The 13,759-nt window shown below is 36.6% G+C and overlaps 1 protein-coding gene across 2 annotated transcripts in view; it reads right to left on the bottom strand.

Moving 5' to 3' along the window:
- Nucleotides 1-13,759, bottom strand: part of LOC148955028 (uncharacterized) — a 76,427-nt gene that overhangs the window by 52,904 nt on the left and 9,764 nt on the right. For both annotated transcript variants that reach the window (XM_089099802.1, XM_089099810.1), the window contains exon 2: nucleotides 8,616-8,667. In XM_089099802.1, coding sequence (XP_088955928.1) covers nucleotides 8,616-8,651 — 36 coding nt within the window. In that variant the 5' untranslated portion in view covers nucleotides 8,652-8,667. The remainder of the gene's footprint in view (nucleotides 1-8,615; nucleotides 8,668-13,759) is intronic.

The raw sequence follows: 13,759 nt of genomic DNA, 5'->3' as shown, positions 1-13,759 counted from the left end.
CACTAGGGGTGACACCGTGGTTGAGTGATTTTCGGGGAAATTTCGGGGAACCAATTTTTTTTTCGGGGAAACACATATATTTTAGGGGAAATCCCCGAAAATTTGGGGATAGTGGAAGTCCTGCCTCTATATTCTCGCGTAGAAAATCCTAGTCCAACTACTGCAGGATTACTTTGAGATAAATAACTTTTGGCGCTGAGCCCAGCATGCCTTCCGAAAACATGAATCAAGCAATATACAGCCTCTGGAAGTTGTTACTGACTATCAGCAAATCGCTGATAAATCTAATCGTTCTTACCTCAAAGGTTTTCGATAAGCGGTCTGTTTCATTAATTGCCCAAAAGTGTAAAACGTGTAAATTAGAAATCACATATTATCATTAAATTCAGATTTTTTGTTTGATTTGTTTTGATAGATCTCAGCGTGTAACCTTGGGTAATATGTTATCATCACTTTCTATTATTAGTGGTGTTCTACAGAAAAGTGTTATTTAGATCCTTTTCTATTTTGTTTATTGATTACTGATTTTTTTTTTCTTTGTATATTAGTAACTACAGTTTGTAAGTGTCTGCTAATCGGGTTGATGCTAATCGGGTGATTTAGATGTTATGTTAGTGCAGAATGACTTAGATGGTTTATTTACTTTTTGGTTCAGCAGTTCTATGTTTTATTATTGCTTCAAAGCGTACTTTTTTACACCATGGAATTGCTAGTTATAACAATATGAATATTACATACTTTAATATCTAGCAGTGCCAATTGAGGGGAGAATCCACCCTCCACGTCGCCCCATAGATAATTCCTTTAGGGGGATATTTTTACTTTAAAAGTGCCTTTTTGTTATTTTTATTCAAAAATTTGAAAAGCTGCTGAATTCCCCACCCCTAGTTTATGAAAATTATATTTTGTCCCCCCCCCCTTCTGCATTATTGAGTTGATGCCACTGGTAATGTTTGATTGAGTCGTTTAGGGTAGAACCGTGTTATAATCTTTGATGCTCAGTTAGAGTTTGACAAACATGCATCTCATGTGATAAAAGCTACAAATTCTCGTCTTTATATTAGCAAGTGTTGCTTCTATAAGTACAATCTTACAAATTGTCAACCCTTTATGTCATTGGTCCGTCCCATTGTTGAATATGGCGGCTCAGTTTGGCATCCCATGAACAGTTTTGACCATTCATGCATCTCAGAAAGCTCAACCTCCGTGGAAAATGCCCTCTGGAAAGTTCCTCCGTGGAAAATTCCCTCTGGAAAATCCCTCTGTCATTTCCTCTCGTTTATTTTATTTTAGGAGGCATATTTGGATCTTTGGAGTCCAGTAGCGTGAAAATTTTAGGGATTATTTTCTTGATCGAAAAGCTCATCGACTTTTTGCTGCGGGAAGTAAGAGGGGCTATTGGCCCAGAAATGAACCACAAAAACTTTTTTCTCGATCAATTTGAAACTTGCAACTGCACGTTCTTGGGCCAAAGGGAATAATGCTCAAAAGGTTTCCAAAAGATTCTTCCCTTTGAAATTGATCCCTCCTCTAACTAAGGGGGTTGAAAAACGCACCAAATTTCTCCGATTGGTCTGAAACTTATTCAAAATTTTCGGCTAAAGGAAAATTTACAAAATTACAAAAGGAAAATAGAAAATAAATATTGCTTCCCCCCAAAATAAAGCACAAAAAAGGGCTCGAAAAGCGCAAAAAAACTTTTTCCCACCCACTTCAAATGGAAGGGACTGTTTTAGAAACTTGGGAAGGAAATCATTTGATTTGAAAACTGAAATTTCTTGTGTTCTCTTTAAAGACAAAAACCTACTGCAAGACAATCAGCCCCCTCTCAGTTTCTCTTTTGCTATCCATCCCTCCACTTACCCCTGTGATATCTAATCAAACATAAAAATACCTATTTTGATCAAAAACTTCGAGGTATCTAATAAGCTTACCTTTGGGGTTAATATCACCTACAGAGCCTCAACATTAAACTTTATTTTACCCTACTATGATGACTGAATCCTCAGAAACACGAAGGATGGAAACTTGTTGGTATTTCCTACTATTCTGAACGAAAATGGGCACTCGAAATGTTGAACAGATGTACTAAGGGATTACCAAAAAAGAACAGATATAAAAAGGCACTAAGACAGGGGCTTTTTGGCCAACCGTCTAGGGCTAAACGGAAAGCAGGTCGTCTTCGTCTGGACGACCTGATTTAAGGAAATTAAAAGGAAAGGAAATGGGATAATCCGATTTAAAGAAAATGGGAACTTCGTGGGAGGGTATAAAAAGGGAGGCTTTGAATAGATTGGGATGGTTGAGGAGCGTGCGTAGCTGTGTTGGCCTCAGGCGGCTTGGTGCTGCGGTTAGATGTTAGTAGTAGTATGACCAGGGCTGGTTGTTCTCCCATCTCTTTTGAATTTTAAAAAGGCACAATAATTCTCCATTTTTGACTGAATGAGCATCCTCAGAAGTTTCTTCGACCACGAGGGAGATCTGAGGAAGGGGAAGTCCCCTCCTTTAACGAACAAATTCGGCTCGTTTTAGGGCTTAACGTTACAATTGTTACCCTTTACGTTCATAATAAAGATATAAACAAGAATATTCATTGAAGTCAAGAGGGATTAGATATCAATTTCCACCCTTCCCCTCTTTCCTAGAACTAATTCAATATTTATCTGACGACTCAATGCTAGTTAGGTTGTTTTGTCTTTAAAATACACTCTTTGAGGCATCTACCCCCACCGGCCTACAATATGATCCACCACCACTCCTTCGTAATAGCCGATGCGCACTTACACATCATTGCATATCAGTTTATAAAATATAATGCGAATTAGTTTATTTTAAATGAATCTTTAAATAAAAAACAAAAACCCTTTTCTGTAATAAAAAGGGAGGTATCACCCAGCAGCACCCTTATTCAGGCTTAGTCTAAATGAAGGGAGATAAGAGATTAACTCCTATCCTCTCTCCGTACCCTTTCCTATACTTATATGAAGGCTCATAGAGGTTTAGACAATGCGGACATTAAAACGCGCTCTTTTAGGCTTCTGACATCTCACCCGCCTAGACAATGACCCACCACCCTCCTTCATATTAGCTGATGTACGATTATACACCTTTCTTTTGATTTGGCTTAATTTCCCTTTGCTTGCTCAATTTTACATTAACATTTTCCAGAGTGGAATTGTCGGCGTAATCGTGTGATATCATAAATTTGACTAGAGTCACGATTTTCATTTAATAGCACTACTGCGTCTGACATCTTGGGCGTCGGGAGGGGTGGGGCTGGGGAGGGCATCTTCCCCCCCCCCCTAGAACTTAAAATTTACGCTAGATATTAACGAGAACTTTTCGTATGTTGGAATTTTTTGCTGGATGTTACCTGATAGATGGTTAAAAAAGCTGGAAACAAACAGAAATTTCCCAATATCGTTTACGATATCAACATTTACGTTTCGATCTTCAATATTGATTTTTGGTCCGATATATAGATAGGAGACTGACCCACGATTGGCTGATTTTGATTTGTTTAATTCTCTATGAGTTGATTCAGTTGAGCGATAAGATGTTGCTGAGCATGCCAAAGCAAAAGTAACTCATTCAATACCATCCTTGAAAAAGACAATTAGAAATACTCCGCCATTTTTCCACCTCCTCAGTTAGCGCAAAGTCTCTTGCTCCAGTCTCCTTCCAAAAGTGGACCTTAAGTTCTTCAGTTGCTACTTTTTGATAATGATAATATTGTGAACAGAATTCCCTTTCTTGCTCTTCAGCTCGATCAGAATGTAATCACCAGCCTTGAATTTCTCAGTGTCAAATTAGAAGTTGCTGGTTGGGGGCTCGTCTTCGATGTCTATGCTGGGGTCAGAAGAGTTGTTGTATACAGGATCATCTACGTCAGAATCGTCACTCTAACTGTAACTCTTGTTGCGAGAGACACGGCTTTTGCTTTTTAGTCTTTTCACTTGTCTCACTTTCTTCCGTTCCAGGACTAGGGCTTTTTGGCACATACAGCTTTTATCCTAGCAGTAATGCATTCTTTCATGGGGGTGTCATTGAACACTTCTGACTTTTTAATATTTTTTTCTGCTGATTTTTCGTGTTGAGCCTTTTGGAAAGGGGTTTGCATGGACGATCTCTTTAACGAATCATCTGTTGGCCTTTGCTTCTCATTTAGAGACAGAACCTGTGCTGCGTCTGTTTCAGGGTTTATGTTAAAGGAGTATAAATGTCACACAGGACTTGCTCTGAGCATAGAAACTTCTCTGGCAGGTGCTTCACTAGATGTGGTCGGCATTCTGTCTGAGACATACGACAAGAAGAACTGATAGTCCTTGAAAACATCTCTAATTGTGGGGTAGACACCACTTGCTCTGATTCCACTGATTATATTCTCAGGAGTGAAAGCCTTTGGATATGCTTTCCCCAGGAGCTCAGCAATGTTATTCACTGATATAGTTTTACATTTGAGGGCAGTCATAAAACTTGCGGCTTCCTGGTTGCAGTAGTCCTTAAGGCGCCCCATGACTATCATTTCTAGAGGTTGTAGTTTGTGAGGAGTATGGGGAAGGACAGTTAAAAGGACAACACTATTATTTTTTAGCTAGATCAAGCAATTCAATGGTGTATCGGCTGATCTAGTGCTCTAATTTTAGAGGTACAGGTGGCTGTTTGGAGGGTTTGACTTGATTGATAAAACGCTGCAAGTAAAGCAAAGAATGAGAGGCAGTCATCCAGCCAGAAGTATTTTCTGAGCTGATCGTGATGGTTCCTGGTAAAGCTCCCCTGAGTAAAATTTACGGACACTGTTTCTGTGGGGAAATAAGTAGAGGAAGGACTGTGTTCCCAACGCATTAACACCAGCACAAATCGTGATCAACTGACCTCTTTCTGCTGATGTGACCTTCCCTACTTACTTCTGGCCTCCCTGTGCAATGATTTTACCAGGCTTGTGGATGTTATTAGACCTGATTCGTCAAAATTTCAAATGTCTTGTGGTCTGAACATGTGTTTATATAGGCCTCGCTCCAGGTGGTTAAAGAAAGCTCCTACACTGTGACAGTTGAAAGCAGTTGTCCGTCATAGGCTTGTACTTTCTGGCGTTCTTACTGATAGAGTTTTAAGGCAATCCATAAAACCACAGTACCAATCTTTACGTGTAATTCCTCCACTGTCTCCACTGCCTTTGCAGTTCTGTTATCCGGTCCTTTTGTACTCTTAATAATGGCATAAGTGTATGCAAATTTACACGCTTCTAGGGAAATACAGTCAAAAGCATATCAGCTATCGTTTTCAAGTAAGTTTTCAGTCTTTTTTCTTGTTCCTCTGTAAATATTTATCATGTGTTGTAACAGGGTGTAAGGGAACTTAGGTCCAGAATTTTTAGAGGAATATTCAGCTTCTCAACTTTTTTTTATGTAGTCTTGCAGCGTTCCTCTAGGGACAGCCATGGTACTTCCAGAGAATCAAACTGACTTCTTGTAGAATAAGACAGAAATAATTGCTGTTTTATTTTCTTCTGGATCACAGCCACCTTTCTTTCTTTTCTCTTCTGTTTTACTTTTAAGCATTTTATCTTGAATGAAATTTAACAGGAAAAAAAAGAACTTCAGTTCACCTACTGTTCTGACAGGATTAAACAACGTCAGCATTAACACAGTTTTGGGTTTTAAGCTTGCCTTCAACCTTTAAATATGCTGTTTACACAGCTTTTACAAGCATAGCCCACTTTTGGACATCTCCGTACGGCATGCTGAATTTACCTCAGGTATTGTGGCTGAACATGGGAGTTCGCTATCCCGAAGGATGAAAAAATACTAACAGCAAACTGGTGAAGATAACACGTCTCAGAAGCTGCCAAAAACAGGCAAATAATAAGAGAATACAATGTGAGTTTACACCGTGAGTTTTCTAGTATTCGTAATTAGACGTAGGCTTTCAGAAAAAATTGAACAGAATTCCAGAGTTAATCACCTTAAAACCTGATCCAATCTGATATTTTTGGTAAAAGTATTAATTAAGGTCAGACATTTAAAAAACATACACTGCCATCTGTCAGAACTTTTAAAATCCACCAGAAGCACCATAGGTTCTTATATTGAAACTGTTTGCTTTGGCTAAACATGGGCCGGTCTGCCCTATACCAATTTTGATATTTAATTTTGTCCAACTGTAAACTTTTGAATTGAATTCTTAGAAGAAGCTGTTATCTAACAATAATGTGATTTGTGTCAAATCGCTTTTGTGGTGTTTATGTACTCTGGAAATTGGAAGTTTGATAGTGGGTCTCTTATATTATACTGTTGCAGGAAAAGTAGAACATGGAAAATGTTAAAGACCGAGTTTTAGCGAAATATAGAATGACTAGTTTCTAAAGACCTATATTCAAAGGACCTCGGGAAGTATTAGTAAGACCCCCCCTCCATCACAGAAGTGGCTGCCCCCCTCTACGCAAGATGCTGCCTACGCCCATGTCTGACATGTGCATATCTTTCTGCTTAAAGGCAGATATGAAAAAAATGCGGTAAGTAAATATTTACTTTTGATTCCCCATTTAATGTAAGCTCATGAATAGGTGCAAAAATTGCCATGACAAGTAAATGACAGCAATAGCTTCCTTTTACATGAAGGTCACTACCATTAGCTAATTTTTTAAAGCCATTTTTAAATACAGTCAAACAATGTCTTTCCAAGGATAATGAGCATGCTATATTGACTTTGGTGAGGGTGTGGTAATCCTTTACAAAAATTGGCTATGTTCTTACTATTTTCCAGTTAATAAGATGGCATGCATGAGCACGGGGATGAGTGGGGTCAACAGAAAATCCCTGAGGATGGAGGCTAAAATGAAATTTTTTTTCTTCGGAAAAAATATATTTTTTCATAATATGCTTTTTTTCTGGAATACCTTAGAAATCGCATTGACTCCAAGATTGAAGTGCATGCTAAATTTAAGCGCATCTACTCGATCAGTAGTTCTTTTATTGTTTTGAGCAGGAAACATTTTAATTAGATAAATAAAAGTGTCGGAGCGAAAACTATTACAGATAGTACAAGTACTACAGTATTTAAATATTTAATTTACGTCTAGGATCAAATAGTTAAGAATAAATTTTGCTCTACGGTTGAATGCCATTTTTAATGGTTTTCTGATTTATATATCCCATAAAAGACACTTCTTGATTTATCAAGATCCACAGATATAAAGATGAGACTCAAGTTAGCAGCCCTAAGGACAAACTAGGCTGAAAAGAAAAGGAACTGGATGTTGAAATTATGGCTGTACTTTGCAAGTGCTTATAAGGTGGAGAAGCCCTCTTCCTCAAAAACCTTTAAGATTTTTTATGTTTTCCTTAATTTTTTGAGTTTTTTTGTATAAATTCTCTTTTAACTTAGTATTTCAATTTGTTGCATTTCCCTAAATGATTAATTTGAAATATAAGCTGACATGAGAATCCAGAATAGAGTTTTCCAGGCAAAAGTAGCCTCTAGTCTACATTGGGGTTCTGAGGTTAGGGGTTTTGCTAAAGCAGCTAAGCTAGAAGTAGTTCAGCTAAGATATTTTAAGAGAATTTTAGGCTAGAAGGATTCATTTAGTTCAGTGGTACTGAAAGGAGACTTAGGGCTTTTCACTTTAAGGAGTGTTAGATTGGTTGGAATGGTGAAATTTTTGAAGAAATAATCAGGCTACCTAGAGTTCGGCTTCATAAGTCAGCTTACAGACGTGATTCGTGACCAAATCAGGTCAAGAAAATACCATACCTTTGTGGCCTTTTGGAGATGTGGAATTAAGGAAAAGGCCCAATGAAAGCGTTTCAGTATGGAGGGTCCAGCGAACCCTAAATGACCAAGAAATCCAAGAGTGGCATGCTCAAGAGGACCAATCCATGTCTTTGAGGTTTTACTCCCAAGCTAAAGATTGTTGGGGGGAGGAGGTTTATTTTAAATTTGGGTTGAATAAAGAGGATTTGAAGAACTTTTTGTTGGTTAGAGGCAAGGCCGTATCCAGGAGGGGGATTACCCGGTTTGAACCCCCCCCCCCCCGAAATTTTTGCCTGAGTCGAAAATAAGTCGAAAATTAGTAAAACCTAGGTAAAAATCAGTAAAATTAGTCGAAAACTGAGTCAAAAATTAATACCCCCCCCCCCGAAAAAAATCCTGGATCCGCCCTTGGTAAGAGGGGATAGTTTGGATTTATGTTAGAGATATGTTTAGGTTAGATTAAACAGATAGGTTTAGGTTAGAGTAAACAGTTGTGTAAGTTTCTTCCTTTAGGGATTAATCATAGGGAATCATGTTTGAGGGGATAGATTGTTACGATTTTTAGGATTTGAATTTTATCCTGATTGGTGTTTGTTGGTTAAAATGTTGAACCTTCGTATGTTTCTTTTTTTGTCGTTTTGTTGTTCTTCTTTCTTTTTTTTTGATTTTTATTATCTAAAGTTACATTTTGTTCCTGAGCTTTGTTTGTAGACTGTATTCTGTGTTGCTATGCCCCACGGGCTTTTTGCAATAAATCTTATATTATCTTATATTCATCCAGGTAATACTATTGCCTAGAAAAATTCATTATATACTAAAAATAGGAAGCAAAAAACCAGTCGATAAATAAAAAAGTGACTTACTATGAAAGCCAACAAGGGCAGTATGCAAGCGTTCATCGTGATTCACCGGGTTCTGAAACGAAACATCAAATAAGTTTTGTTTGATAGAGTAACTTCTATAGCATTTAAGAAGTAGATAAAATTATCAATGAAACAGATGATAGTCTGTTTCATTTCAATGGGTTTAAAAGTTTAAGGCAATTTGACAACACATAAAAAACAATACAAGCAGTATTCGATATGTATTATACTAAAAATGGTGCTACGCGTGTTTCCTCTCCCCAGAAAATTCCCCTTCACTAAGGTGCAAAGCGCATTCCAACCACGGAAATCCGCCATGGAAAATACCTCCCTTGAAGATTCGAGCGAAAATTTTCCGAGGGAATGAACCGGCCCCCACTAAAAACGTCATGAGTAATGAAATCTTTGGTTTAGAGAGTTACATTTTTAAATATTCTAAAAGTAAAAGATACCTGGTTTTCTGTTTTGACCAATAGTAACCCTTAGGGCGCGCAATTTTCTGGCCCGGTAAGTTTTTCATAAAGCATTTTAGGCATACTCTAATTTAGCAGACTTCCGTTGCTCATGATTTTTTTCTTGAATTTCAAAGTTGTTTTTGAAGAAATCCGGGTATTTAAAAATTTTCAAAATACTAATTTTAGTGCTTTATTAAAAAATCCCTTTACATCCTTTCTTACGGCTTTCTCCGATCCTATTCGGGGTTTTATTAAAAAAAAAAAAAAAAAAAAAAAAAATCATAGCGCATTTGAGCGTCAGGCATTATTTATTTCAAAATTTTTACAATGCGGAAAGAAGGGACTGAGGCATCCGCAATGTGTTTAAGCCCATGTCTTCATTGTCTATCAGGTAAAATTGGCCGAGTGAAATTAGCTTTTCCTCCACCGGATTTGACTTTCCCTAAAAAAAAAACTTTCTAAGCTCACTAGATTTGCCTTTTGAGCTTTAAGAAGAATAAATGGAGACTAAGAAGATTAATGAGACTAATCGAGATAAAAGGATAAATGGATAAAACCACAAAAATACAAAAATAAAAAATTTTAATTCAATATTTTTAATTTAATTCAGAATGCAAAAACCAATATATTTGATACCTTTATACTTCATAACTGTAAAAAACTAGATCTTTTACAAAGTGACAACTAGATAAATACAATCACTCCTGGAAAAAATAAATTAATGAAAATAAAACACAAAAAACGTATCCGTTCAGGGGGAAAATACAATAATTCCCAGCGTTCTGTTCAGGGGAAACATTTCTGATTATAGTGGTTTCATTTATCAGCTGATGGATGCTCTTGCAATGCAAGCAAAAGTTAACGGCATATTTTTGACAAAAATTGCCCTGTATTAAGTTGTTTTCCTTGTGTTTTCTATAATTATACGAAGTTTCTTGTGTATTAATAACTGGACTAATTACTAATAAACAAATACATATTTAGAATCACCGTAAAAAGCTGATTCTTTGATTCAATGTTATCAATAGTGAGGTTCTAAAACCTTCGTTATTGACAAAGATCGCTATTTACTTACCATTCATTGCTATGAAGAATATGATTTATTATTATTATTATTTATTTTTTTTTAACTCCAACCGAATCATATAGAAAAAATGTTCGTGGAAAACTGGAAAGGGGTCACTTTGTCACAAATTAGAACTTATATTTTCCTTATTAAGGTTCAAAATCTATTTGCAGGCAGCCAACAATCGGGCAACACACATTTTTTCCATGGTTTTTCCTATTCTGCTCTCTTTCCTTTGGTTTCCTTATAATTACTTTAAAGTCCCAAATTTACAGGAGCGCGCGTGACCCCCCCCCTGCCGGTGTCCATGCATTCAGCCCAATAGTAAAACTTCAAGTCATAAGAAGGAAATAAAACTTTCCAAGATTTTTACTATCTATACACATTCTGGTGAAACTGCTCGAGGGGGGAGGGTTCTAAACTTGATTTTTTTAGGCGAATTCCTAAATAGTACCTAAAAAGACTAAAGTCTCCAGAGATAGGTGAATCAGATACTGAAAAACGTGCTGTGCCAAAATCTCCCGAGGGCACTACGAAAAAAATACCCAAATGTGAAGAAAATAAAATTAAACCTAGCGATGTGTCCTTAGGAACGGTTTACTGTCATGGGTGCAACTGAGAGACCGATCGAAAGTTAAAAAGCAATTTTGTTGCTTGGCGAGATTCTCTAGCAGTTTACCATTTGATTCCGATGGTAACAAATTCACATATACAAACTAAAAAATGTTTTCCTAGACAGCAAAATTTTTACTAAAATTTGAAAACAAATTATTTTTACTTTTAAATTTAATAAGTAAAATTGTAGAAATAATTTATTGATCGTTGCAGAAGAAAATCAAAATATCCTTACCGGGTTCTGTTTTCCCCAAAAGCAGAAATTTGTTTAGGAAGTGGAGACATTTTAAGGGGGCATAAAAACAATGCAAAACAGGAAAATAGAACCAAAATTATATCATATTTATGAATATCCTGAAATACTTATAGACATGATGATTATTCTGGGCCTGAAGCATCACCATGTGCCCTTGTCCTATATGAATGCCTTTGTGCAGTTTACCAGCTTTTTGTATCGTGGCGCTTGTTATGACAACAAAAACGAAGAAGAAACAACCTGAAAACCAATATCTGTCGCTACACATGCTTATCGTAATAGAATTGTCATATGTGCTTATGAAATGTGATATTTGTATCTGCCTTTGATTTATTCCTATATTCAACAACAGAACAACACTTGTCCATGTTTAATTGCTTGGATCTTCTGCCAAACTCTTAATTTACACTAAATAGTTTTATTCCGAGATAGTAGATGTGTCGAACATTGGTCAGAAACCAACCGGTTACCGGTGCCCAAAAAATGGTTTCTGGCTGTAGGCTATGTTTCCGACCTAGTATATATAATTTCTTTGCAATGAACTATAAAAATAAAATCACATACGCCTGCAGAACCGCTAAAATATTTCGTATATGTTTTTGGGTTTTGATCCTCGGTCAACTTTCTAGTGCATTTTACAAGTTTGACAACTCAGAGTTAAGTCAAACTTTCCTTTATCTCACTGTTTCAATAGCAAATGTTCTAATATAAGAATATATACGACAATAAAATTAACCCTTTTTTTAGTCTGATTCTAAAAAGAAAGAACTCATTTAATTGTACTATTTTTAAATCTACTGTATAACACTATAGCCAGTTCTATTTTTTGGGGTGTAATGGGTATGCTCATATATCAAAATACAAGATAAAAATCTATTAATCTGAAACCCAAATCAGTAGAGTCAAAAATTGTTACCTCTAATGGTACAGACTCATAAACTTCCCCACAGGCCGGACTATTTTTAAACTTTGAGTTTTATTAAAAACCTTCGTTTTTTCTTTTCTTTTTGATTAACTGAAAAAATTCCAAAAAGTTGTCAACGTGTCAGTTTCAATTTACACTAATGTACTGTTCTGTATGTATTTACTGTGATTTTACACAATCTTGACAGGATTACAAGATTGCAAACAAGTAAATATATAAGCGTTCATTTAAAAGCATTAGAAAATACTTTTGTGATATACGAGGCTTCACTAAAGCCCAACCAAGGTTTAAAAGGGATCGCATGTATATAACGGGTGATTCGCTCAAACGTCAACTAAATAACAAACAAGCATTTAAGATGCCAGAGGCTACTATGGGTAAACCTGTTGCTTCGCCATGCTTGAAAACAGCCCCCACCATATTGGAAAACAGCCCCCACCATATTGGAAAACAGCCCCCACCATATTGGAAAACGCGGAAGGCATATCATCTTCTTTACTTTTAATGAACCAGGATACAGTTTTGGAAGGGGAAGTAATTTGTCACACACCTAGATTTTGAAAATACCTTTTTCGGTATTTTCGTTGAAACAGCCATTAGAACAACACGATGACCCCTCCCCCTACATTTTGAAAATAGTTTTGCCGCCCCCCCCCCATGTTTTCGGGAATTGACACTCCTGCCGGGATGACTAACATGCCATGTCAGCATTTTGCCAGAACTTTTACTTCTGACTCAAACTGCTCAGACATAAGATTCAAATTGCTCATGTTCCAAACGGTCAAATAGACCTATATTTACCTCTGCTGTCCCAGTGAAAAAAAGGAACAAGTATGCTCAATCATGACCCTGGTATGCTTAGAATGTTTACAGGGGAACAATGTAACTTCCTGGGAGAAGGTTTCTGCAGCAACCATAAATTCTTTGCAAACCAGGCCTCTGTTTTTGACCGACCAATATAAGTATCTGAGCTAACTCGGCCGAGGAACATCAAAATTCAGTTCTTTAGTATTCGTTGTGGCATCAAAACTGCGCAACATGCCGATAGTACATCGCATAGTTTAATCATTCTTTAATAATTAAATTATTTAATTTAATAATTGTTCAATTATGTATCTTTGAAAAATTTTCCTAATTTATGCTACATTTTTATTAGACGCTAGTAATCTAATTCTGAAAGTTAAAAACTGTGAGTGAAACTGACCAGACTGTGGTTTTTTCTCTTTTTTTACCTTGGGAGGATTCTGCTAGATCGACTTGATAGAGTTTTTCCCTTTATGAAAAAATATTAACCCTTTTCGTTTGAAGAATACGAATCTTCTGATTGGCCACCTTTCCAATTTAAGTACTCAAAAATCCCACAGCAATATAAAGGTATTCATTAAGTCGCTTTAGCTTTAATGTGAAGGTCACCTAATATTTAAGTTAATTTAGTATCGCTTTAAGGAGTTTCATTCAAAGAATACTTTTTTAATTGCTTGCATTGTAATTTGCATAACAATAGTAAAAGGTGCGATTCACATAATGAGTAAAGATGCAACTCTAAAATAGGCGTGCATAAATTTTCTAACATACCGAGGAGCTAGGCACTATTTGCCATGGGGTATGCTAATTAATGTCTCCAATCGTGTCTCCAGACAGTCATGAGCTTCTGACATCTCTGAACTTACTGATCAGCAACATTTACAAGGAGGTTTTACAGTCAAATCTCCTACCGTCTGAATTTTCCTAATATAGATTGTACTGTCAAATAATTTGCCTGGTCTTGCAAATTTACCGTCCCTACTCAGAAATCCCTTTCCACGTGTCTGCTTGCAGCAATGTGCT

Source organism: Artemia sp. Qi Xiang Cuo, chromosome 2 (genome assembly GCF_049724085.1).
Source record: "Artemia sp. Qi Xiang Cuo chromosome 2, ASM4972408v1, whole genome shotgun sequence".
In the NCBI taxonomy this organism is placed as follows: Eukaryota; Metazoa; Arthropoda; class Branchiopoda; order Anostraca; family Artemiidae; genus Artemia; species Artemia sp. Qi Xiang Cuo.
Note: the sequence above shows the minus strand (reverse complement) of the source record. Positions and strands in the feature narration are given on the sequence as shown.